Below are 27,682 nucleotides of genomic sequence, written 5' to 3'. Positions count from 1 at the left end.
TAATTAAAAACAATCATGAAAATAAAAGTCATACCCCGTATGATATCTACCCCACATGATATCTACCCCACATGCTCATTATTTCTACCCAGACATGATCTCTATCCCGCATGCTAATTTCAAATAAATTCTAACCGCATATTTGTCTAGTTCATATGCTTTGAACAGAAAGTAAAGCAGGAAACAAAACAGTCTAGGGTTTGGAATGAGGTTTTGGGGTGGGCTCTAATTCCCTATATTCTCCCGGATTAGATTCTAAAGAAGGTACCCGAGTTCTCCTTGCTGGTGCCCCCTTGGGCTTGCCAGACCCTTAGCCCTAAGCCCATTACAAGATTGTGTGGACTAAGTTAAACTCGAGGGGATACATTCCCTTATGCCCACACGGTGAATAAATTCACACGAAGACATAAGGTATATGAATCCCGAAGGCTACTTGTTAGGCCTGTGCGGAGAATAAATTCTCACGAAGACGTCGCTTTCACCCCCCCTTAAAAGGGTTCGGAGCTCGGGTATAGAGCTAGAGATAAAAACTTTGAAAAATCTGAAATCATTGAAAAAACGTCAGTACAACTATTTATTTGAAAAATAATCAAATGTAAATAATTGAAATCGAATAAATAAATTAAAATTAAAATTTACTATTTTCGCATAAAAAGACAACCGAAAAATTAATTATGGCCTGACTCACTTACCTGTCCCCAACAGAGTCGCCAAGCTGTCAGAACCGTCTTTCGGTTGGGCCCCGGAATTGGGCTTCGACTTGAATAAATGTGTTAGAGTCGCCACCGATCATTTTAAAAACTTTTAGGTGGATCGGACACCATCTTACATGGTCTGTGTTTTACCAGAAATGTGTCGGGTTCGGGAGTCGGTTACGGTCAAGGAATGATTAGCACCCTTGAACCGCCCTTTCGATACCAATTAATTTTTCAGTTGTCTTTAATTGCAAAAATTTAAATTTAAATTTAAAAATTCAATTTGAATTAATTACCTTTGATCGATTGAAAGTATCCCTAAAAAATAAAAAAAATGTTAGATTGTAAAAATAAAATAAAATAATAAATATGAAAAAAAGGGAAACTATATAATAATAGTAATAAGAGAAATGAGAGAAAAAAATAAAATAAATAAAATGGAGTAAAAATAATAATAATAAAAAATAAGGTTAAATATTAAAAAAATGTTAAGAAGATAAATATTAAAAAAACCAAAAGAAAAAATAAATAAAAAAATGACCAAATTGAATGATATTGAAGATGGAATGATTATACCAAGGATTAATCCTTTAAAATCCAAAAACATGTTACCTTACACATGTGTCAAGCACGTGGACCACTTACAAAATATAATTTAAAGGGGTTTTGCACTTGCTTTTGATTTGCACAACATTGCTCCTTTTAAACTCAAATACAGGAAACAAAACTTGGAAATTTTAGCCTTTTTTTTCACCTTTGATTGTGTGAGATTGAACCTTTGGATCGTGGTGACCTTCGATTATGTTGTTCCTCTTGTCGTCTTCTATTGCTTGATCGTTTGGAACAATCAAACAAGCCATCAATCATCGGAAAACGCCCAAAGTCGAAAGGTAAGTTTCTCCATTTCTCTTATTTTTTCTGTTTTGCCTTTTCGATTGATGGCCTCTTTCTTCGTAGGTCTCGTCATGTGTTTCCACCTCTTGCTCATCACTGGTCATGGGTTCTTTTGTGGTGGGTCTTTGGTTGTGTTTTGAGTAGGTACTTCAAGATTATGGTCGGGGTGTATTGGAAAACGGGGCTACGATGTTGTGAGTGTTTATGTGTTGTTGAATGGGTTAACTAGGTTCGGGAATGGAAGCTCGATGATTAAGACTGACGCAAGGGTATAATACTTGGTGATATCGAGTCATGGCCGAGAGGCCATGACACCACTCTCTTTCCTTCCTTTTTCCCCTCCCCTTTGTTCTTTCCCTTGTTTCGTATTTATAGTACTAGCGTTGGCTATTTTTAGAGAGATTAGAGTCCTAAAAATCCTTGTTTGGTTGTTTGTTGGTGAGGTGCCGAGAAGAATGGCGTCAGTTGCGGCTGCGTGGTGAGGAGTCTTCGGATGTGGCTGGAACGGCTGGTTCAGCTTCAGCTTCAGCGGGTCATGGGTTGTTGGTTCAGCTTCAGCGGGTCATAAGTTGCAGTCATAGACTGTAAAATAATAATAATAAATAAATATATAATATATATAATAAAATAATAAAAATAATGGGTAGGACGAAAATTAGTGTTCACACGAATGATTAAGAATAACTTCTTGATGTTGGAGAAGAAACTTTGCGACATCAAGCAGTACGTAAATTCACCTTTTTATTATTTAATATAAAAAAAATTTATAATAAAAAAAATTATTAAACATCAAATATAAAAAATTATTTTAACAGTTTTATTTGATGAGCATATTTCATTTTCAATGAAATTACTGGCCCTGAGAAAGAATATTAAGAATATAATTAAAAAAAATAACTGACCTAAGATAACAGGTTTAATAAAGAACTACGGAGATGCCCGATCCGTTGTGGTGCCTAAAAGGCCAAAGCTGTTGATTTATATACAAAATTGGTTTAATTAATGAAAAACGAATAGAAATATTTTTTAAAAGAGCCATATATATTAAAATAATCTCTCATTGTCCTCCTCTTCACGATTCACTATAAATTAATAGAAAAAAATATAATAAATATTTTGAAGTATCAAATCAAATGTGAACACCTTTACTTGTAAAAGTAAAACATCCTTTCTATATTACAAAATTTTAGGAAAAATTTTACAGTGCAACATTATTAATATATAATTAAAAAAATTATTATTAATTTTATTATTATTTAATTAATAAAATTAGTAAAAAATTACTTAAAATATTATTATTTCTACTTAAAATATTAATATTTTTTAATATTTCCGGTAAAATGTCCAACAATAATAAAATCGGTAGAAAAAATAACAAAATCAGTAGTATAAAACCGGTAAAACGCTCAATACTAACAAAACCAATAGAAATAATAATATTTTCAATAATTTTTATTGATTTGTTATTTAATTAATAACAAAATCGATAGCGTTTTTAGATATATGTTAAGACTACTACACGTGATCATATTCCCAATTTTAATACGTGGATGATTTGATAGTTTGAATTGAAATTTATTTTAATAATTTCATTGAATTGAAATTTGTACACAAGAAAATATTTTTTTCCTTTGAAAGAAGTCAAATAAATCATGGAGATTTGAATTGCGACCAAATGAAATGAAGTATGGTTATTTTATCGAGGGATAGTTTAATTTAAAGTTAATCAATATCATTTTAATTTAAAATATTATTATATTTAATTTAAAATTTATAATATTTATAATATTTTTAATTAAGAAATTATATTACGAAATTTAAAATTTATAATAGAAAATTTTATAAAAAAAAATTATTAACTTAAAAATTATAAAATTGCGTAATTTAAAAACTATTTATTTTATAAGAATGGTTTGGTAATAATTTAAGAAATGATATAATATTTTTAAACTACATAATTTATTCATTTGATTTATTTATATTTTAATTAGAATTGTTGTACTGAACATATATATAATGATTTAAATTAAGTTTATAGGGGAATAAACATGTCAGTGTCACGTCATTTAAAAAAATCATGACATATTTTAAACAATGATATATAATCTAATTTATTACGCTTCGTGAAATTAATTTTTTTAATTATTATAAAATAATATTTTTCTAATATAATATCTATTCAAGCTATCCATATTTTTTTTATCATATACAAAACTAAGAATAATATATGTTTACATAAGTTCAAATTCATATTCTCTTGTTCACTATATTATTATTATTATTATTAACCAAATTCAAATTCAATTAATTTTTTAAAATAAACATTTTAAAAATATATATATGATAATGTTATAATACGGGGATGTGTATAATACATCTACCCATTGAAAATAGGAAGTAATAATTTAATTATTAGGGTTTTAATTTTTTAAGTATGAATATCCCAACCAGCTATTTCCTTTTATTTGATTTGGTATTACTTTTCCAAACTTTGGCTGGTAATATGCTATACATTCATTTTTAGTGCCCCAAAAAAATATTATAATAAATGAATAAATATATGTCGACGCACTATCTTCAAAGCATATATAAGAATAGTAAGAGATGAATCATGACCGGGTACAGCGCCCCAAAGTAAGCAGGAGAGATTTTTTATTTTTTATTTTAAATGGGGTTCCACAATTTGTGTATCCAATTCCTATCCTTTTTACCATGTATACAAACAAAATATGGAATAAATACTACAAACAAACAAAAAGAAGAGAAGAGTTTAACAAGTGGGAAATGAACCAACAAATCTAATGAAGAGAGAAATTTCATAACAACGGAGCTTTCCCGTCCTTGACCGTGTTCCAGTCCTCTAACAAACAAACTCCCCCACCCCCCTTTTTTTTCTTATCTCGAGTATTCCAAACTCAAACAAATTCATTTCTGGGTCAATTGGTTTCATCATTTCCCCCATAACTGCTGCACAGAAATTGATTGAAACAATAGGACAAGTCAACGAATATTCTTATAAATTTATCTGATTCCGATCACAAATCAGCAAGCTTATAGAGATACGAAGAGAGACGCTGCTTTCTTTTTTCCAGGTTAGAACTATTTCTTCTCGGCAACATCTTCTTATTTCTTTTTCTGCACTATGAGTTCTACTTGCTTTCGGAAATTAAAATGTTAGAAGGAGATGACACGGATTCTTAGTTCTACTTTTAATTGGATTCATCTGTGTGACGGAGGCAGTCACCAAAATCTTAATTCTTAACCGTATGCGTTGCTCGAGCACAAGCATGAGCTAAGTAATGACGATACACTTTTCATCGTGTATTAGTTTTATGTTCAATCAATAAATGTATGTTTATTGAATGATTAAACATAAGACTAATACATGCTTATGGCTGTCCAAATTCGTATAATTATGTCTTTGTCATGCATCACATGCATTTGTCTGTTGTTTTAACAAAATTCGTGTAATTATTTCAACCTAACATGTATCTATGTTGTTGCTAAGTAAACAGAAGACGACGAGCTTTCAAAGGCAATTTCCGTTTAACATGCTTTGTCGTACGAGAACAAAATGCCGATCCAATAAAAAAACCTTAAATGAGTGTCAAAATGAAAAAAATATTTCTAGGGTAAATTATTTTAGATATCACTGAACTTTAATCATTGACTCACTTATACCATTGAACGTTCAGTTTTGACAATTATAACACAGAACTTTAATTTTACATTCGATTATGTCATTCCACCATTAATTCAGTAACGAGGAGATGACATGACTAATAATTGTTGACATAACATGCCACACCAAAACGACGTCATTTTGATGAGACTATTGATGGTCAAAACAACATCGTTTTAAGGACTAAACTTAAGAGGTGTATCAATTTTGTCATTGAACTTTTAAACAATACTTACCAATCCTTTTTGACATTGTACTTACCAATCAAAGTAGGAAATCAATCACCACCTGTCGACGATCATATTTCACAACAACAATAGTACCAAAATATTCACATTTCACTCTTTTTTCTTCTCATAGGATTGGGTTTTCACGAAATTCACTCAAAATTGACAAAAACCCATTTAAAATTTTATCGTATTAGTACTCCTATCTCTTTCAATGATTGTTCGATGAGGCTAGTTTTGAGGTTTGTTGTTCATTTTCTTGAAATAATATTTCTCATAGTTTAAATTTTATAATAAACTGTAACATCCTCAATACCGGGTTAGTGACTAGATTGAAAAATTTCAGAAATTTGTGATTAAAGTAGGATAAATGAATAGTTCAATGACTTTTTAAAATATATGTTGAAGGCTGTTTAGTAATTATTGAATGAATTAAAGGGTAAAATGGTCATTTAACAAGTAAGATTTTTATTTTTACTTTATAAGATAAGGGAACCACGTGAAAAAGGAGAGATTTCTCCAGAATATGCTCTGTTTTTCCTTTCTTCTTCTTCTTCAAGTGGATGCCAAGAGCAAAGGTGAGTTCATGGTTAGTTAATTTCTTGATAAATTCAAGGTTAGTTTGTGATCATTAGACGATAACTAAGCTTAAGGAAAGCTTAAGTTATCTTAAAATCAAAAGACGACAGAGTTAGGAGAGATTAAGTAAAAGGAGTATTTAAGTGAATTCTTGAAATAAAAGGAGTTAGTAGATTTTGAAGTTGAATTTGACTTGTCAAGGGTCTAATTAAGAAGTTAGAAGTAATAGAATTGGAATTAAAACATGTTGCAAAGTTGGTATAATTCTTGAGTTACATATGAGGGATAGAATTTTGAGGTTAAAGATGATTTATATGGATATAAATTGGTTTAAGCATGTGTATATGAGTTAAGAACATGAAAGAGGTTGAAAGATGAAGCATTTGAGTTGATTTGAGTGGATTTTCGTGCATGAAATGGAATTCTGGGCTAGTGTGCATCGGTACACATTCAACCTGTACCGATGCATCAAGGGTAAATTTCCAGAAATTGTTCAGTGTGTATTGATGCACAGGAAGTGCATCGATGCAACCCTTAAAAATGGAAACATCGAATGAAATTAGTGCATCGATGCATAAGGAGTGCATCGATACACCCCCTTAAGATTAAAACATCGAAAGTGATTTGTGTATCGATGCATGGGTAGTGCATCGATGCACATATTAAGGGATACATCGATACACTGTAGAATGTATCGATGCACTTTAATGGGAAATGGAATAAATCGTTATTTCAGTTTATGAAATGATAGATTAAAGTATATCAAATGGGATACTGATAGTATAAATACATGATTGTGTAGATATTGATCGAGTGCAAGTTCCGTAATGATTGAAAGGTTAGAATTGATCAAGAAGAGAAAGCAAGCCATAGGAGTAATTGATAGCAAGTGAGGCACATGTGAGTGCAATTTTAAATGTACTTATATTATTGAACGAATATTTGCTTGCGATGAGCCAGTGACGGAGTTACTATGGTAAGAAGTAACTTCTAAAGTTTTATGTGATTATTATGTGTGCATTAGTACATAAAAATGGATGTGTGTTCTTATAGGTTACATGATATGACATGCTATTTTACATGAACAAATGAGAAATGATATAAGCCATATGAAACGATCTACGTGAATACATGCACTTGTTATATATGTGATATTAATATAAGTAATTATAAGAATATGTAATATAAGTGTTATATGAATTGTAACCATGTGATATGAATGTGATATGTGAACATAAGTGACTAATTGACATGAGCTATGTGACTATATGAAAGCAAGAACATGTGACATGAAATACATGATAAGAAGATATGATACTCTGTAAGGATATTACATGATATAAAATAAAAGCGTTATGAGTTATATGCATATGAAATATATGCTTACACATACATGTGTCATGTGACAGAAAAGAAAGAACAAGTGATATGAAATGTTATAAATGATAATGCCCATATTATGTAATATGAAAGCTAGTGGTATAGTTGACATGCCAAGAGTCGAGGGTTTACCTATGTTCTACGGAACATATGGACAGAATTACCCATGTCTTTTGGGACATATGAACAGTATACCTATGTTCTAAGGAACATATAGACAGTTTACCTAGGTTCTTCGGGACCTATGGACAGTTGTCGAGGTTCTTTATGACCTCTGGATAGGTCCCTCGGGACATTTTTACGAGCTGTGGTAACAACATAGTGGTGCACAACCTCAATGTACTCACATACCTTAAGTTCTCACATGTGTACATAGGCTAATAAGAGATAACATTGAATACAATGTATATGATATATATATTTGTTTTGTGATATGAATTATATGATATGATATATGTGTGTTAGTGATTATTGTATATGTTATAAGATATATGATATGAACATAATGGATCTTATAAACAAGAGAATAGAAATATGAATGTTAATAATATGATAATGATAGGAAAGAAGATAATTATATGCATGTGTGGATTTGATATATGAATGGATATATGTTTGGGTATAATATGATAGTAGTAATTGTTCATGCATTATTAGAAGTTATAGTTTACATTATATGTTTATTGCCTCACTAAGTCATAGACTTAGCGTGTAAGTGATTTACACGTAGGTTTCAATAAGAGTAAAGAGCAATGTGGAACAAGACATATCAGTTCTCCTTACTGAAGGTCAAATCAGAAGAGAGGTGAATAATATGTATTTTAATATATAAAGTTCTAGTTGGCATGTATTCAAAAGAATATATTGTATAAGCTCTGAATAGTTTTGTAAACGTTTTGAATAAGTTATATGTTATAAAAGTTTTAAATTACTCACTATTTTATACAAGTAAATGTTTTGAAAAGTCAATGTGACACATCGGACTTGTATTCGGGTCGAATACGGGTTGGGGGTGTTACATTTAATGGTATCAGAGCTACGGTTTAGCCGATTCTAGGCTTAAAACAAAGTCAAAAGTGTTTTAAAAAGTATACATGCCAACACAAAGTGGAAAAAATTTTCTGATCTGATAGTGTAAGGAGTGTACTGTCTTGTTAATAGAGTTAAATTGTTATGTTATACTAGATGTTTGATCATGAGAATTTCCAAAGTGAAACAGAAGGCGATACACCTGAAGGTAATAGCAATTCACATGCACTGGCCAGGCAGGGAGAAGAGCAAACACCTCAGGGAATGCCTGTATAAGATTAGAGAATGATTCATGATGTTGAATAAATGTATCAAAATAGTTAAAAGAGTTATGAGCACCCGAGCTCAAGGGTAAATTTGAGGAAGGTTCTATTATTATAGACCTTTAGATAAATGATATGAATATAATGCTAGAAGGTGTTCATTTTTCCAAAGTGGAGAAATTAAATTGAGAAGTTCGTTATTACGTGGAAAAGATAGAATATGGTGAACAAATGTCACCATAAGAACGTTAAAAGATCAAATGATGTGGTTAGAATTGTAGAAGAGTTCAACAATAAGTGCATTAGTGATACGTTTATAAGATGAATGAAGTCAGAGTTTATGGGTTTGAAACGAAGGGATAGTATTATGTATAAGCAAGAGTGTTTAGATGATAAGGGTTCGCAGTTAAGACGGAAAGAGTTAGCATTGGCTAACCAGAGTATGTGATAAAAATGTACCGGAATTATAAGATTATAAAATATTGTCAGGATATGATAACCAAATATGAAATGGATCTGGATACGGTTGTATATTTGGATCATAGTAATGTGGTATAGTAAAGGAAGTAAGGATTTGTATATTTGAGTAAAGTTGAGGATTGATAAGAAGAGTTTAAGAATGGGTATATCGATGATCATATTATAAGACAAAGAAAGTCAGAATGTTGAGTTTGAGTAACGGAAATTACATGATGTATATGATTGGTTGAATAGGGCTTGTGCCCTAGATTGAACAGATGTTATTGACTAGCTGTCAGAGTAAAGGTGGTAGAGTTATAAGATTAGAAGAAAGGATAAAGTTGAATTAATCAATTATGATGTGGATATGAATATAGTTGTGTATTCTGATCAGATAGCTATAATGCAGATAAGGAGATAAGTATTTGCATGGAGCCTTAAGGAAGGAAAATACAAGTATAAGAAATGGTAAAGAATAAAGTTCTGTATAAGTAAATTGGGTTATCAAAGTTGCGAGGATGCAATGAAGATTGGTACACAGAGATGAGTATAGGTAATAGGACAAGAGTATGTGAACATGAAAGGAAAGATGTGATTTGGGTATAAGGAGATTTTGATTTTGAATAAAAATAAAGAAATAATGGAATAAAGAAATGAAAAGGATTGAGTTAAAGGATTAGATATGATAAAGGTTATATGGAAGTGTAGATGATAAGTTTGATATAGAAGTAAGAGAAGTATGTAAGGTGATGTGAAAAGATTGTTTAACTTCGTAAAGTATATGTTTAATCACATTGGAAGAGGATTAAGGTTACTAGTTACTGTTTATATGATAAGCGACAGTAGATGAATGTATAAAGGAAAGAATGTGGATGAAGAGCATTAGAAGATATGTATAGGTAGTGTACTTATCAATGAGTGCAGTGAAAATTCGAGGACGAATTTTCTTAAAAGGAGGGGAGATTTATAACATCCTCAATACCGGTTAGTAACTAGATTGAAAATTTTTAAAAATTGGTGATTAAAGTAGGATAAATGAATAGTTCAATGACTTATTTGAAATATATGTTGAAGGTTGTTTAGTAATTATTGAATGAATTAAAGGGTAAAATGGTCATTTGACAAGTAAGATTTTTATTTTTCCTTTATAAGATAAAGGAACCACGTGAAAATGAGAGATTTCTCCATAATATACTCTGCTTTTCCTTTCTTCTTCTTCTTCTTCTTCACGTGGAAGCCAAGAGCAAAGGTGAGTTCATGGTTAGTTAATTTCTTGATGAATTCAAGGTTAGTTTGTGATCATTAGACGATAACTAAGCTTAAGGAAAGCTTAAGTTATCTTAAAATCAAAAGACGACAGAGTTATGAGAGATTAAGTAAATGGAGTTTTTAAGTGAATTCTTGAAATAAAAAGAGTTAATAGATTTTGAAGTTGAATTTGACTTGTCAATGGTCTAATTAAGAAGTTAGAAACAATAGAATTGGAATTAAAACATGTTGCAAAGTTGGTATAATTCTTGAGTTACATATGAGAGATAGAATTTTGAGGTTAAAGATGGTTTATATGGATATAAATTGGTTTAAGCATGTGTATATGATTTAAGAACATGAAAGGGGATGAAAGATGAAGCAACTGAGTTGATTTGAGTGGATTTTCGTGCACGAAATGGAATTCTGGGCTAGTGTGCATCGGTACACATTCAACCTGTACCGATGCATCAAGGGTAAATTTCCAGAAATTGTTCAGTGTGTATCGATGTACATGAAGTGCATCGATGCACCCTTTAAAAATGGAAACATTGAATGCAATTAGTGCATCTATGCATAAGGAGTGCATCGATACACCCCTTTAAGATTAAAACATCGAAGGTGATTTGTGTATCGATGCATGGGTAGTGCATCGATGCACATGTTAAGGGATGCATTGATACATTGTAGAATGTACCGATGAACTTTAATGGGAAATGGAATAAATCATTATTTCAATTTATGAAATGATAGATTAAAGTATATCAAATGGGATATTGATAGTATAAATACATGATTGTGTAGATATTGATCGAGAGTAAGTTTGTAATGATTGAAAGGTTAGAATTGATCAAGAAGAGAAAGCAAGCCATAGGAGTAATTGATAGCAAGTGAGGCACATGTGAGTGCAATTTTAAATGTACTTATATTATTGAACGAATATTGGTTTGCGATGAGCCAGTGACGGAGTTACTATGGTAAGAAGTAACTTCTAAAATGTTATGTGATTATTATGCGTGCATTAGTACATAGAAATGGATGTATGTTCTTATAGGTTACATTATATGACATGCGATTTTACATGAACAAATAAGAAATGATATAAGCCATATAAAACGATCTACGTGAATACATGTATTTTTATATATGTGATATTAATATAAGTAATTATAGGAATATGTAATATATGTGTTATATGAATTGTGACCATGTGATATGTGAACATAAGTGACTAATTTACATGAGCTATGTGACTATATGAAAGCAAGAACATGTGACATGAAATACATGATAAGAAGATATGATACTCTGTAAGGATATTACATGATATGAAATAAAAGAGTTATGATTTATATGCATATGAAATATGCTTACACATACATGTGGTATGTGACAGAAGAGAAAGAACAAGTGATATGAAATGTTATAAATGATAATGCCCATGTTATGTAATATGAGAGCTAGTGGTATAGTTGGCATGCCAAGAGTCAAGGGTTTACCTATGTTCTACGGAACATATGGACATAATTACCTATGTCTTTTGGGATATATGGACAATATACCTATGTTCTAAGGAACAGAAGGACACTTTACATAGGTTCTTCGGGACCTATGGACAGTTGTCGAGGTTCTTTATGACCTCTGGATAGGTCCTTCGAGACATTTATACGAGCTATGGTGACAACATAGTGGTGCACAACCTCAATGTACTCATATATTTTAAGTTCTCACATGTGTACATGGGCTAATAAGAGATAACATTGAATACAATGTATGTGATATATATGTGTTTTGTGATATGAATTATATGATGATATATGTGTGTTAGTTATTATTGTATATGTTATAAGATATATGATATGAACATAATGGATCATATAAACAAGATAATAGAAATATGAATCGTAATAATATGATAATGATAGGAAAGAAGATAATTATATGCATGTGTGGATTTGATATATGAATGGATATATGTTTGGGTATGATGTGATAGCAGTAATTGTTCATGCATGATTACAAGTTATAGTTTACATTATATGTTTATTGCCTCACTAAGTCATAGACTTGGCGTGTAAGTGATTTACACGTAGGTTTCAAGAAGAGTAAAGAGCAATGTGGAACAAGACAGGCCAGTTCTCCTTACTGAAGGTCAGATTAGAAGAGAGGTGAATAATATGTATTTTAATTTATAAAGTTCTAGTTGACATGTATTCAAAAGAATATATTGTATAAGCTCTGAATAGTTTTGTAAACGTTTTAAATAAGTTATATGTTATAAAAGTTTTAAATTACTCACTATTTTATACAAGTAAATGTTTTGAAAAGTCAATGTGACACCTCGGACTCGTATTCGGGTCGAATACGGGTTGGGGTGTTACATAAACACCCAAACTCTCGTAAATATAAGAAAATCTATAAACATCTAAAAAATGATAGATTTTTTGTTTAATTTTATCGATTTTGGGTGAGTTTCGTGGAAAATTAATCGCATGAGAAGAATGTGGAGCGAAATGCAAATGTTTTGGTACAAATTTTATTGTGAAAGATGACCGATGATGGCCAGTGATTGGCTGTCGACAATAGCTAAAAATACAACACCAAAAATTAAACTGTTTAAAAGTTTATTGACAAAACTAATACACTTTTGAAATTAAGTGTCTAAAACGACATCATTTTAGGCATCATAACAACTACATCAAAATGACATCCTTTCGGTGTGTCAAGCCACGTCAACAATCGTTAGTCATGCCATTGTCCCATTAGTGACTTAACGACAGAGTGACATAGTTGAATGTAAAACTAAAATTCACTATTACAATTGAAAAAAATCAGAGATATAAATGAATTAGGGGACAAAATTTAATGGTGTCAGATGTAATTTTCAGTTATTTTTAATTGAGATATAATTGGGTAAAAAAGTCGTAAAAATAAAAGGACTTTATTAAGAGCCTTTTTTACCATTTCTCTTTACGGTTACACAACATGAGGAAATCGAGTTACTTGGCAACAAATCCTCATCTATAAAACCTTTTTTAATCTGGACTAAGTTATGACATTTGAAGTTTAGTTCTTTCAAATAATGTATTATATGCACGAATTAATACATCGGTGGTAAAGAAATTATTACTATTTTTTGAGATTCCGGGTTCAAGCACTATAAATGTTAGATATGTTAGCGTTCAATCTCAAATGGTTGAAAGTATTTTTTGAATATATACTATCTAATTATCCCTCTTCATTTGAAAATCATGTCATATTAACATTATTTTTTATAATCCTATTTAAAATATTATTCATAAAAAAATATTTGTAATAACTTGTACATAATTGTTGACATGATACATTAATAAATCATTCTAATAGCTACATTTTTCACTGGAGGGCTGGATCCTTAAGTCTGTAGTAAAAGATTTCTTCCAGTGCACTTAAACAGGACAATGTTAGAACGATAGGGCACAAGAAGAAATAATATCTAAAACATTAAACACGTTACAAAACAAGACATAACATGAGTATAATTTATATTCATTTTATTAAGTTATGCTATAATCAGGCAAAGCCTTTAGCAGCATAGCCAGTGATATGGAGAAAGGAGTCAAAGAAACGCTTGAACACGACGACTTCACTAGCAACTCTGCTTTGCCTGAGGTGAGTTGCCCAAATCATTTATTTTATCCATAGAATTCCATATTCGTGTTTCATGCTTCCTTTAAAACTGACCAGCTCTGCAACTTACTAGGTCGATCCAGGGGAAGCTGCTTCGCTCACATGGCAACGCCAATTGAACAGCACCGGAAACCCCCCTGCTGGTTTTGGCCTAAGTTTTAAAGAGATAATGTTTCTGGTACGTCTGTAGCTTCCTGTGTACTTAATTTTAAGCTGATAGCCAGTCTTTCAGGCAAAACTTATCTTTCTTGATGTATAGATGCTAATAAGAATACCTCACCTGGCTATTTGGTTTTCTGGAAGGCACCTATTGGTTTTCGGCTGTGGCATTACTCGAAAGAAGAAGCAATAGGAAGAGTAATAAATCTGTTTTTTGATGTCAGTCATTTCATGATCTTTAAAGGCTTTCACCACAACGTTCATCCTTTCATTTTCAGAGATCAATATTTGATATTTTCAGAAGGCACGTTATTACAAGTGTCATGGAGTTCCTTTAGGTGGTATAGGGTATGTTTTCACTTCTACTATTATTGATAAAGTAAGTCTATGAATAGATGTTGTTTGTGAACTTTGTGATAGATTAGGTTCCTTCAGTGTTATTGCTAGACAAAACTAGATGGAATACCTTAGCTCTTGCAGAATCATGTTGTGAAATATGTTTCTGCTGCCTATGGGGAGTTTATCATGTCAAACATTTTATTCATAATTCCGCTTATTAGCCTTTTTGGTTCATATTGCTTAAAACACCTTTATAGTTCATGCAGTAAAGATCTTGAGAATGTTCACAGTGTTGCTTTAAAAATATATCTTACATTTTAAGGCATCAATTTTAGGGCAGGAAGCATTGGAAGAGGTTACAGAGGGGAGTTTCAACGGTTCAAACTGTTTCCGACAGTCTGTGAAGAGGGTCCGATCCTGGAAAATCAATTCTCTGTAAGTTTTTATTCTCATAGTTTAAAGCCACAGCTGGCCTAACGTCTGATACCTCCCTTGATTTAACTGAAAACTTCTGTACCTAATCTTTCTCATCAAGGCATTTGTATCACGTCCAAATGGAAAAAAATATTCAACTGTATTATGTACAAGAAGTCCAGAGGTTACCAAGTAAGCCAGCTATAGTCGATAACTTTAATTCTTTTAATAACAAGTGTGAGTTGTTTGATATACAAGTAATGGATATAACAAACAGAACTATTTGCAGAGAAAGTACAGGTTCGGGCATTGAATCTTGGGATTGGAATTTGAAAGGTGAGAAGTGTACATACCATGGTTTATTTCCAAGGTCATGGACTATTTATGAAGGTATAGCATCAAACACTGTGGATCAGGGATTTGCCTTATCATTGCAGACTCAATTTGGTTGCGTCCCATTTTTTGCGGCTGTGACCGAGCGTCACTTTGCAACCGCTATTCAAACTCTGCTACAGATAGTTCTGTTTTGTCATACCAGTAGCGTAGAATATTATATGGGCTACTCTTGCAAAGCAGGTGAACCTGACCCGGAGCTTAGAATCAGTTGTCGTCAGATTTCACCATTTATTCCCCACAACTACAAAGAGAGCAGTTTGCCTGTATCAGTGTTCACATTCACGGTAGGCCTTAGAAAATGCTGGCTTAGGGACTTCATAAACACTAGCTTTTCATTGTTTCAGTTCTTATTGAATTGCTTTATGCCTACTTCAGCTCACTAATACTGGAAGAACCTCAGCTGATGTGACCTTGCTTTTACATGGGCTGTAAGTTAAAATCTTACTTCCAATTCTTTTGTTCCTTTTCGTTTTGTAATTAACAATTTTAAGCATATTTTCATGATTCTTTTCAGAACTCAGTAGGAGGAATCTCTGGATTTTCTGGTGGTCACTTCAACTCAAAGTTGAAGTAAGATAGTAACAAGTAGTCTTTAATATAATTATATACTAATTTGTTTTATACTATTCTTCTACTTGTACTAATTTAGTCTTTCACTTAATTAAATAATTTTATTCCATTCACAATGTTCTATTGGCAACAGGATGGAAGATGGAGTTCGTGGAGTACTTTTACACCACAAGTATGTTCTTTCATTGCTTTGAAAACTTGATAAAAAAAAGAAGAGAATAATCCCAATTATTATATTGAAGTTTGAAGGAAACGTCACACCTCACATCACTAATAGGAAGTATATCTTTCACAGAACAGCCAATGGACAACCTTCACTTACTTTTGCCATTGCTGCAAAGGAAACTAATGAAGTCCATGTCTCGGAGTGCCCTTGCTTCATCATATCTGGCAGTTCCAGTGGAACCAGCGCCCAAGAAATGTGGCACGAAATTAAAGAGGTTTGTGATATTCTTCATCTTTTATCTGCCATTTTTATAGTTTTCAATTTTCAGGTAATTTAGTTTAGTACATTTTCCCTTCATTTGTAAGTTATCCTTTAATTCGTTGTTACAGAATGGATCGTTTGACAACCTTGGTTATGAAGATTGTTCACCTTCAAAACCAGGATCATCCATAGGAGCAGCTGTAGCAGCCTCCTTGATTGTTCCTCCTGGTTGTGTCCGTAGAGTCACTTTCTCTCTTGCATGGGACAGTCCAGAAGTCAGATTTGGTGACAAGACATACTACAAGTTAGTTTCATTGGTCCCCCCCTTTTGGAACTTTTTACATCTAATTTCTGACTAGGAATTAATCAATTACCCCTCAAATAACAGGCGCTATTCAAGATATTATGGCACTTTAGGTGATGCAGCTGCAAAGATTGCAAATGATGCTATTTTTGGTATGTTTACACGATCTAGGACGACTAAAATTATTCTGAAACTCTTTCCTTTGCTTCGTTTCGGTTATAAGTGTTCTATAAAGGTACCGTGTTGACTTATCTTCATCTTTATAATAGTAAATTTGTTTAATTTGGTATCATATGGTGACAGACTTCTTTATTAAGAACAGCAACACTAGTATAAAAATGAAATAGCTATGGAAATAGTTTTCTTTGGAACACGTCATTGGGTGAAAGAACAAAAGAGCTCACTTGTGAATATTTGTACTTTGATAATTTTTAACCTAGATAATTCGACCTGGGAATCCCAGATAGAATCATGGCAAAGACCAATTCTTGAAGACAAAAGGCTTCCTGACTGGTAAGACTAAATGAATTTTCTGTTCTGAGAATATGTGATCCAACTTGTTGAACAAGTTTTAAATGCAAGAAAAAAAAATCCCAGGTACCCTGTCACTCTCTTCAATGAGCTCTACTACCTTAATGCAGGGGGCACAATATGGACAGGTATTTTCAGAGCTTAATAAATATATAAGCTTCAATGTAGTTCTACTTGATTATTGAAGGCTAAGTTTTACTTTCTTCAGATGGATCACCTCCAACGAGAAGTATAGCATCCCTGGGAGGGAGAAAGTTGTCTTGACAATTCCGGATCATGTCTCAATAAAGTAACTAGCACTGAAAATAATAAAGATATAGCTATTGGAATCCTAGAAAGGATGGCATCTACACTTGAGAAGGCACATATTCCTCTTGCATCAAATGCAGCTTTCGGAACCCAGTTGCTTCAGGATGGAGAAGAAAACATCGGTCAGTTCCTCTATCTTGAAGGAAGTGAGTACCTCATGTTCAACACTTATGATGTTCATTTCTACTCATCTTTTGCACTGCTCATGCTATTCCCAAAGCTTGAACTGAGTATCCAGAGAGACTTTGCAGCAGCAGTTATGATACACGATCCAAGCAAAATGGAAATTATGAGTGATGGGAAGTGGGTTCCGAGAAAGATTCTTGGTGCCGTTCCACATGATATTGGCCTTAATGACCCTTGGTTTGAAGTAAATTCTTTTTTTTTGATGAGAGATTGAAGTAAATTCTCATAATCTATTTAATACAGATAATTGGAAAGATTTGAATCCCAAGTTTGTTCTCCAAGTACATAGGGATGTTGTTGCTACGGGAGACAAATTTTGCACAGGCTGTTTGGCCTTCAGTGTATACTGCAATGGCTTTTATGGATCAGTTTGATAAAGATGGAGACGGGATGATCGAGAACGAAGGGTTCCCTGATCAAACTTACGATGCATGGCCTGTTGATGGTGTAAGTGCATACAGTGGAGGACTATGGGTGGCAGCCCTCCATGCTGCTTCATCTATTGCTCATCTAGTAGGTGATAATGCATCAGCTGCCTACTTTCATACGAAGTATCAAAGGGCAAAATCTGTATATGGTACATTGTGGAATGGATCCTACTTCAACTATGACAACACTACAAACAGTTCCAGCAAGTGCATTCTAGCTGATCAATTGGCTGGACAATGGTTAGTACACAGTCTATACTGTACTTCCCCACCTCTAAACTTGCATTAAAATACTGCATATACTGAAGAAGTATTTGACACACCCTAGTTATATTTAACATTATTTATATCTTTATCTTGCATTTCCAGAACTTCACACTTCTTTAGTTGATCATGTTAGCCTTTTATGTCTTCAGGATAACTTTCATAACTTATAAATCACATATGAAAAGGATTTGAGTTGATCCTAGATTAGATCCTTGAAAACCTGCTGTGCATCTCTGGTGTCCATGCTTCGTTCTACATGGAAACTATAAACAGAATTGGAATCTTCCTTTTATGTTCTGAAAATTCATAAAAGTTGTATAGTCCTATTACTCTAATCTTTTATAGCAAGTCTAATTCAGATTCTAATGTCCTTATGCAGTCTTCCTTTCAAGTTTGATGCAACTTTGATTTTAATGCCCTTACAAATACAATAATAACATTATTATTTGAACTATTATAAGTACACCACCATACTGCCTATTTTACATACGGACTCTTTCTACCTATGCCATGCAAATGTGGACTAAATTGGGTGATGATATAGGTATGCTGGAGCAAGTGGTCTCCTGCCAATTGCTGATGATGACAGAGTGAGAACTGCACTTCAAAAGATTTATGATTTCAATGTCTTGAAGGTGAAAGGAGGTATGCGTGGGGCGGTAAACGGGATGCTTCCAGATGGAAGAGTTGATTTGACAGGTATGCAGGGAAATTTGGGCTGGAGTTACATATGCTCTTGCAGCTACCATGATTCAGGAGGGGATGGTTGAAACTGCATTTAAAACAGCAGCTGGTGCCTATGAAGCTGCTTGGTCACAGGGGGTCTCGGGTATGTTTCTATTCTTTCGAGCTCCGTATATTTAGCAAGTCTACTTAAAAAAAGAAAAGAGAAATACTAATAGATTATGTAGCTTGTCTTTACCTTCATGTTTTGTAGAATCTGACGTTTGAAGATAACTAATAAGGGGGGTTTCAACAGTGGTTCAGGTTTAGGGTTTTGTTTGTGTGAAATAATTGACACCTATATCGCATTTGCATTTTCTCATAACCAAAGTATCAATGTGATATGTCTTTGTAGTTGGGGGTTATTATTTGAATAGAGTTAGTCCTATTTTATAACTCAAATTTTATTTAAAAAAATTTCAATTCAAGTTTATAAAATTCTAGTTGAGTCGAATTGTTTTAGTTTCTATTTAAATTTAAATGTAAATATTTATAATGTTATGTTACTAAATGATTCCAATTTAAACAACTTTTTATAATTATATACGATATACATATTTATTTCTTCATATTTTTTCCATATGCAAATATATGTTATGCAGACTTGTTGGACTCGATTCAAACTTAAAATCAATCCACTAATTACTAAAAAAATTGATTTATTCGAGTTTGAGTCCTATTTTATAACTTTTTTTAAAAAAAAATTAGTTAAATTTATAAAATTACAATTCAAGTCAGGTCACTCCTAAATTCACATGTCCAGAATGGATTAATTCAATTTTCCCAGTTTTCTCTTTATGTATTTAAAGGAACCATGGAAGGTTATATATCATCATACCCTTAACAAAACTGGACACGGATAATGGGAAAGGTTACCTCAAGGAAAAAAAAGGCCGGTTGCGGTCTTCCTATACCAGGATGGACGAGTATCTCTCTCATTGGAAGTTTGATTTATTTAAGGCATACGAGACTCTTGTAGTTTAAAAAAAATGGACCCTTGAATTATTTTTACACTTAATGTGACACTCTAAACTCAAAATAAAATCAATGTGGTCCTTTGACTAACGTTTTTCATCATTGACCGTTACATCGCTAATCTGGCAATTGACTGTTGTATTTTGTTTTACAGATACTCTTTCCAGACCCCAGAAGGGTGGAATACAGATGACGAATACAGATCCCTGTGTTACATGCGACCTTTAGCAATATGGGCAATGCAATGGCCACTGACAAAGCCAAAACTCTTCACAGAGGAGATGAAACAACCATGTGGAGAGATTGATGACTCTGAATACCATAAGCAACATTTAGGGTTTTCAAGAGTGGCTCACCTCTTAAAGCTGCCTAATAAGGAGGACACTTCTAAAGGCTTCCTACAATCCCTTGTTCACTTCATTTGCAGAAGAGTTCCAATTTGATTTATTCACCCAGACACACACTATTAATAACATAAATTGCTGAAACTAAATACGCTTACAGAGAAACGAACGTAGTACAGTTGTCTCGATTCACTGATGGATATTGCTTAGTCAATAGATTGAATGTTCAACTGCTAAAGAATAAACTTTATTTGAGATTCAATTTCAAACGATTTTTGTTCTCAGCAATGTTGGATTTGTATATCCCATTATTGGTTTGTAAATGGCAGACTTGATGCAAGACCAAATACAAAGATCCACCCCCTAAATGTAACAGACACAGCAACCCCAAGAAGTACACATAAACCGCCTAGTATAGACAAGTAGGTTCGAGCTTCGTAAAAACTATAGCTAAATTCAAACATTTCACCCAATAGAACACAATATGAGAAGAATGAATTTATTTAAAAGTTTGTAAAAAATGAAACAATCGTATTTAGAATGCTGACCTTGAAGGTCTACTTTATTATATCCTTGTTCTGAGAAATGATCTCTAATGACTGCAAAATGGAATGGTTAAAAGCAAAAATATTGGAAACCCATTTAAGCCGTAGATTCCTTCAAATATGCAATGAGATCGGCACGTTCCTGTGGCTTCTTCAATCCAGGGAAAACCATTTTCGTTCCAGGGATGTACTGCACACAAAATCTTACCGTTGTGAGTAATAGTAGCTGGTGATTTCCAGAATGATAATAATCATACACGACTGTCTGAAATTTACTATATAATATGAATTATTGACATTACATGATTTATATACAATACATAAACATGTTAAACAGGATTATGATTAGAAAAACAACACAAACACGACATCGATACATAGATTACTAGGTTCATTTCTGGAGCAAATGTAATGCATATTACTTTGTTACTTTCTGGAAAGAATGGTAAGAGATTTGATAATAACAAACAGCCAAATCGGAAACCAGAAAAACTATTATCCAAATAAACCCCATAGAAATGATTTGAATACCTCTGATTCTAACTAAAACTTCAAATTCACAGACATCAAGAGTGAATGGCAGTCCCTAGCTTGCCACAAGTCCTCAGCTATGTTATCCAAACTCTATTTTCCGTAACTAAACATTCGACAAGCAGTGGCGGATGCACACCTGACTTAGGGTGGAAAGTGTCCACCGGAAATCCGAATTCTATTCAATTAATTATTTTATTATATTGAAATTTTACTTGTGCATCTCAAAAATATTTTTGGATCTGCCACCAGACAATTAAGTGCCACAGATACACAGAAACGAGTACGGAACATGATTCTCCAAATATATGGAAAAACTTTTTAAAGATCGAGTATACCAATATCAAATCCTCACTTCACTAAACAATAAGAAAATGGGAAAATCCAGCAGATGATTATTAATATTCTTTCTACTGTCAATATCAGGAAAGCAAAAAGCAAGAACCAAATCACACTTGTCCAACCATAAGATTGCGAAACAAAGAGCGAGAGAATACATATTACCAATAAAAATTAGGCAGATCATTAGAAAATAAAGAAAACAATATTTCGAAAGAATTGAATTACCTTCTTAGGGTTGAGAAGGTAATCATACAAAGTTTTCTCCTCCCAAATCACAGCCATGTTCTTATTAGCAGCGGAGTAGGAATAACCTGGAGTGGTACCCGATTGCCTTCCAAACAGACCGTTAAGATTAGGTCCTGCAACACGTTTATATAATCGAATCAAAACAAAATTTCGACCGCATCAAAATCAGATTACATCGATTCCGAAATGAAAATGAAAACATTGGCAACCTTGCTTGTGACCGGCGCCTTTTTCGACGGTGTGGCACTGAGCACACTTGGTCTTGAAAATCTTCTCCCCGGACTTTGAGTCACCGGGCGGTGCTTGATCAAAAGATGCCATCTTCACTTTGTTCTTTGTTTGTTTCTGCAACGGTGGGAAAGGTGGTTTTTGAGAATATATTTTGGAAGAGGGAGAGAGGAAAGGAAGGAACGTGGTGTAACTGTGCCAATGCCAGACCTCAACAACCCCAAGTTTCTACGTGGCGCATTCGTAGCCGCTCCTTCAGAACAGCCGTTCTTCACTTTATTCCAATGAATGTTTTTATTTTTAATTAACCAACAATATTTGATTTAATACTCCACGAATTCCAATCAAATAATACTTAATTTAAAATAATTATATAATATTATCTGTTTTAAAGATTTACACTTATTTGATAACAAAAAATTATATAATCTTATCATCTTTGGTACTCAAACTTAAGACCTTTAAGAATAATAATTTTTCTTTTAATTATTAAGTAGAGGTTGCAATCGGGTCATTCGGATTGGATTTAGGTTGAGTCATTTGGGGTTAGGATTGCATTTGATTTAGGTTCAATTCGGGTTAGATCAAATCGGATTCATGTTTAGATCGGATCTATGGAAATTCAATTCGAGTCGGGCCAAAATCGAATCAGTTAATTTTCGGGTCGAGTAAAAATCGAATTGGTTGGTTTTCGGGTCATGTTAACATTAGATCTATTGGATTCAAGTCTGGTCTGTATTGGATTGGGTTGTTTTGTTTCACGTCAACTTTTAGATTTTCGGGTCAATTCGAGTTAGTTCGATTCAAGTCATTTTAGGCTAGTTTCGATTTGGGTCAATCGTCGTCACTCTTTATCGTCATAATCATCAGTTTTGCTATTTATTACTTGTAATTCAGGAATTTTATGACTATATATTATCACATCCCAAATTCGGTGATAGAAGTTTAGTTTAAATGAATTGAATCAATAAATCTTTAAAATTTAAAATTGAAGATCAAATTAGAATATTTGGAAGTATAAGAATAACTTTATAAGTCCTAATAAAATTTATGATTGATTGTAGTATTAACCCTCAACAATATTTTACTTTTATTATAACCGATTATCATTTATCATATTTAAAAAAGTACATATAATATATTTATTTATTTAATTTAATTTTTATATTATTTTACTAAAAAAATTCAATCCCTAGTTGGTTAGTTTCTCACGATTGCATTGCAAGCAGCCACGCACCAGTTGCTTCTACCGTCACAAGCGATTACTCAGTTACTGCCTCGCGCAGTCGCTCTCCATTTTCGGTTCATTTTCTGTCTTCCCTCGCCACAAGTAGGAGTGCTTATTGAACGATTCGATTGCAAGTTGGACAGTGTTTAATTTGTGCTCGTTAAAAAAATTTATTGCTCAACTCGACTCGTTGTTCATTAAGTTCACTAAAAAATTTACCTTATTATTTTAAATAAAAATAAAATTTACTAATACTATACGAGGATATTAAGGTTGAGTTTTTTTGTGTTAAAAAATAATATGTTAGTTAACTTATTATTTTTTATTATTTATTAATAAATTAATAATTACTATTTAGATTTATTTTTTGAATGAAATAATTTTAAAATATATTTTTAAAAATTAACGAGTTGTTCGTAAACTTATCTAGTCGAGTTGGACGTTACTCGGCTCAACTCGTTAATGTCTCGAGTAGAGTTCAAATTCGAGTCGAGCCAACTCGAATCAAGCGTTTACCGAATTTTAACCAAGTCAAATTCGAATTGCTTAACTCGTTAAACACTCCTAGCCACAAGCAGTCAAAGACTCAGATTATTTGTACTGAAATAATAAAATTGGGTGATTCAACTATCACAACGCGAAATGGAAAATCGCAATACGATTTTCAACTATCGCAACGCGATTTTCAACTATCGCAACGCGAAATGCAACGCGAATTTGCGATAGTGGAGATCGCAATGCGAATTAAAGATCGTATTGCGATTTTGTTGGTCATTTTCGCAAATCCAAAAAAAATTGATCAAAATCGTATATTATCTGAGATTTTTGGTCACTGAGGTTATTTTCTCTATTTTAAATTCATGTTGATGGCTTTTGCTGAGAGGAGATCATTGAGCTGATTTACTAACTATAATATTGTCTGTAACACCTTATTAGATTTAGTTTGTCATGTTTATGATGTCAAACACAAAGAAGATGTATGGTACTTAGATTTTATAGGTTTTAGTTAAGAAATATTCAACTATCGTTTTTCTAAAAAAAAGTTAAGATCTTATTTTAACTTAATTTTAAAAATAACTTTTAATTATAATCCTCTTTTTCTAAAAAATAATTATCAAGTTAATTCTTTAAAAGTGTAAAATACATTAAAGGTCACTAAACTATACTCAGTTGATCATTTTAGACAATGAATTTTTAAAACTTACAAAAGTAATCATTAAATTTATCGATATATTATAAAATAATCACTATAATGTAACAATATAAGTAAAAGTTCGATAAATTTAATGATCATTTTATATTTTTTAAAAGGTTAATGGCTAAAATAATTATTTGATCATAGTTCAATGACCTTTTATGTACTTTATCCAAAATATATACAACTGTAGCATAATGATAGGTCCTCATTCTCCCACATGTATGTGTGTGTATATATCATGGCTTTCCTTGTGTTGGATGTTTTGTGCAAGAGCCTTTTCTTCTCTCCTCTATTTCATTTGTCATTGATAAGAAAAGGAGAAATGGGCAGGCTTATAGAAGAGAAGGCTCTTGATCAAACGTTTTATGGCCATCATCATGATCATCAACCGCAGGGGCTTGATCGTTATAACAGTCTCGAAGAGAAAATTTCAGAGTTTTTGAACAACGATTACGCAGATTCCGATGCAACCTACGATTATGGATCAGACGACAACGAATCCATCGATTCTCTCAAACACGACCTTTACTGGGAATCCCAGGAGGCCTTACTTCAGGTGTGTATATATATATTGCTTCTTCAGTAAAAATTAATCATGAAATTGACGCGGATTTGGAATGTAATGGGTTAGGGTTATTTATAAATTGTGTAGGAAATCCTAGAGCGTTATGCATTGGTGGGTGCCAAGTTAAGGAAAGAAATCAACGGAATTATAGAGGAACCGAGAAAGACGATGATTTGCAGCTGCAAAAACCAAAAGCAAATGCAAAAGCAAAGCCTAAGGACTGAAGCCGGTTGCATCAACTGCTTGCGCAAGAGAGTTATACATCTGCTTTGTTGCAGAGGACTTAATGCCACTCTCTGTGTCTCTAAGTGGAAACATACCAAGAACCATCTTGCAGGTCCTTAATTTCCCGATTCGCGTGTATTGCAGTTTTTTTTCTTGTGTTATAATCATGAGAGACGTACGATCGTCCCGTCAATTCTCCCACGATCCATCCCTAATTACAACGTCTAATCGATAAAAGATAAAACCGGGGTAATTGTTTGGTTCATGTATTCCTTGCAGGGACGCATGAATACATCAAGGTGATTGCGAGCACACATGGGCGGAAGAAGCAAATCCCATTTGTGATCGAATTGGAGTTCAGGGACCAATTCGATATCGCTAAAGCATGCGACGAGTACATGAAACTGGTAGACAAATTGCCGGAGTGTTACGTGGGGAAATCCGATTACCTCAACCCCATCGTGGGAGTGATGTGCGATACCGCCAAGAGGTCGATGGAGGAGCAGAAACTCCATATGGGTCCCTGGAGAAAACGAAGCTTCGTGCAGATGAAATGGTCTAATTCTTCCGAGCGATGAACACTCGAGGGCAAGTGCTGCATCAGTGTTGCAAAACCGCTGCTGCTGGGAATTGTTTCCAAACGAAACATCGACGCTTCTTGCAGATGAAGATGGTAACTAGCAAGAGGCAGATGCATTTTTGGTCTCATTAAATGATTATCATAGTGGCCAAGTATTATGAATACAAGTAATGGTTGCTATATTAGAAATTTTGTCAAGGAAAGAAAAACCCAAGTCCATGCTGCCCAATTTTGTATCCCGGAGAGACATTTATAGTATGGATATTGGGTCATATAACCGTGAGGGCCAGCATATGAAAACATTTTGATTCACAGCAAAGTTTCGAAAAAAAATTGCTTATTAATTGCATCATTGCTTTATGGTTCAGTCTGCGGTTCCATTCCTTCCAATTAAGATTTATACCACTGAATCATTTTCGCTTGATCGGATTTTGCGATCGGATAACAATCAATTAAAAATTTTTAATCAGTAAAAAGATATTTAAGGTGAGAGAAAAACCAGGGCTGCAACTAATAATTTATTCTAATTATAGTTATTCAATCATTACATCATAATTGTGACTGTATTTTGAAGAAGAATGTAGAAGTTAAAAAACTATTAAAATGTAAAAAAAAATATAAAAAGATGGTTTTAGACAATTACATACTTGAGCATCAATTCCGCTATGAACTATACATACCAAAAAGATTGTTTACAATGGTTTGTATAATTTACTCGTAATTTTAATTGGTTGAGTGGTTAAACAGTATGAAACCTTTGGAATTCAAACCCAATTCACGAGTTGACTTTAAGCAGCTTTTGACTAAATATTTAATGGACTTGGTATTTCGGCCGACTTATGCCTATTTTAAATTCATTTTCATATTGATCGTTATCTTGTTAATATAAATAAAATTCTGATTTTTTTTAAATATAATATTAAATTTAAATTAATTAATTAAGTATTAATAATTATAATATGTATTAACATAGTTTCTAATAAAAAAGTGATTTCAAATAAAACTCATCCTAGCTTAAAAGAATATTAGGAGTACAAAATAATTTGGGTCCAAGAGTAGAGATGAATCAAAGCGATGTTGGATACAACTGTAATATCTGAAAATTTTAATTGTTCATATAATTTAATTTTTATATTTTTATTAATAATTTAATTTTATATTCTTTTAAAAAAATTAATTTCATACCTCTTAAATTTGAAAATGGTTGCCTTTCATTCTCGGAGGGAGAGAGAAAGTCAAAATCTGCACAAATTTACACGTGTTAAATAAGTTGACAAATTAAAAAGTCATACAATATATTCCGGCAACAACCAGAAACTCAAATAGAATAATAATAATAATAATATATATGATGGCACATGCATTTGGAACTTAGATTATTTAATTCATGAATAATAATAATAATATAAATTTTAAATAAAATAACTAAAAATATTATTTCTTTCTGCCGCTAACTAAAAATATTTTTTTGGAATGGAATATAAAACTAATTAATTC

General features: G+C 32.6%; 2 protein-coding genes and 1 pseudogene across 2 annotated transcripts; 2 read left to right on the top strand and 1 right to left on the bottom strand.

Moving 5' to 3' along the window:
• The first annotated feature begins 14,023 nt into the window (after positions 1–14,023).
• LOC120161552 lies at positions 14,024–20,629 on the top strand (annotated as a pseudogene).
• A 356-nt stretch (positions 20,630–20,985) lies between these two features.
• On the bottom strand, positions 20,986–22,535 carry LOC120162567 (cytochrome c). The gene is made up of 3 exons (XM_039172706.1): positions 22,371–22,535; positions 22,141–22,274; positions 20,986–21,232 (listed from the first exon to the last, which is right to left on the bottom strand). The coding sequence occupies exons 1-3, from the start codon at positions 22,480–22,482 to the stop codon at positions 21,140–21,142; spliced, it is 339 nt and encodes a 112-aa protein (XP_039028637.1). The 5' UTR covers positions 22,483–22,535; the 3' UTR covers positions 20,986–21,139.
• A 2,584-nt stretch (positions 22,536–25,119) lies between these two features.
• Positions 25,120–26,409, top strand: LOC120162570. The gene is made up of 3 exons (XM_039172710.1): positions 25,120–25,371; positions 25,468–25,717; positions 25,885–26,409. The coding sequence occupies exons 1-3, from the start codon at positions 25,138–25,140 to the stop codon at positions 26,181–26,183; spliced, it is 783 nt and encodes a 260-aa protein (XP_039028641.1). The 5' UTR covers positions 25,120–25,137; the 3' UTR covers positions 26,184–26,409.
• Positions 26,410–27,682: the final 1,273 nt, after the last annotated feature.

This window comes from Hibiscus syriacus, unplaced genomic scaffold, assembly GCF_006381635.1.
Source record: "Hibiscus syriacus cultivar Baekdansim isolate YM2019G1 unplaced genomic scaffold, ASM638163v2 tig00111402_pilon, whole genome shotgun sequence".
NCBI classification, from domain to species: domain Eukaryota; kingdom Viridiplantae; phylum Streptophyta; class Magnoliopsida; order Malvales; family Malvaceae; genus Hibiscus; species Hibiscus syriacus.
This window is presented reverse-complemented; position numbering and strand designations above follow the sequence as displayed.

What these genes read in the sequence shown, in the direction of transcription:
- LOC120162567 (XM_039172706.1), bottom strand. Translation starts at nt 22,482, where the DNA reads ATGGCATCTTTTGATCAAGCACCGCCCGGTGACTCAAAGTCCGGGGAG. An exon ending in AGGCGCCGGTCACAAGCAAG is followed by an intron (nt 22,275 to 22,370) that starts GTTGCCAATGTT and finishes AACGTGTTGCAG; the next exon opens with GACCTAATCTTAACGGTCTG. An exon ending in ACCTTCTCAACCCTAAGAAG is followed by an intron (nt 21,233 to 22,140) that starts GTAATTCAATTC and finishes TTTTGTGTGCAG; the next exon opens with TACATCCCTGGAACGAAAAT.
- LOC120162570 (XM_039172710.1), top strand. Translation starts at nt 25,138, where the DNA reads ATGGGCAGGCTTATAGAAGAGAAGGCTCTTGATCAAACGTTTTATGGC. An exon ending in CCCAGGAGGCCTTACTTCAG is followed by an intron (nt 25,372 to 25,467) that starts GTGTGTATATAT and finishes TAAATTGTGTAG; the next exon opens with GAAATCCTAGAGCGTTATGC. An exon ending in TACCAAGAACCATCTTGCAG is followed by an intron (nt 25,718 to 25,884) that starts GTCCTTAATTTC and finishes TATTCCTTGCAG; the next exon opens with GGACGCATGAATACATCAAG.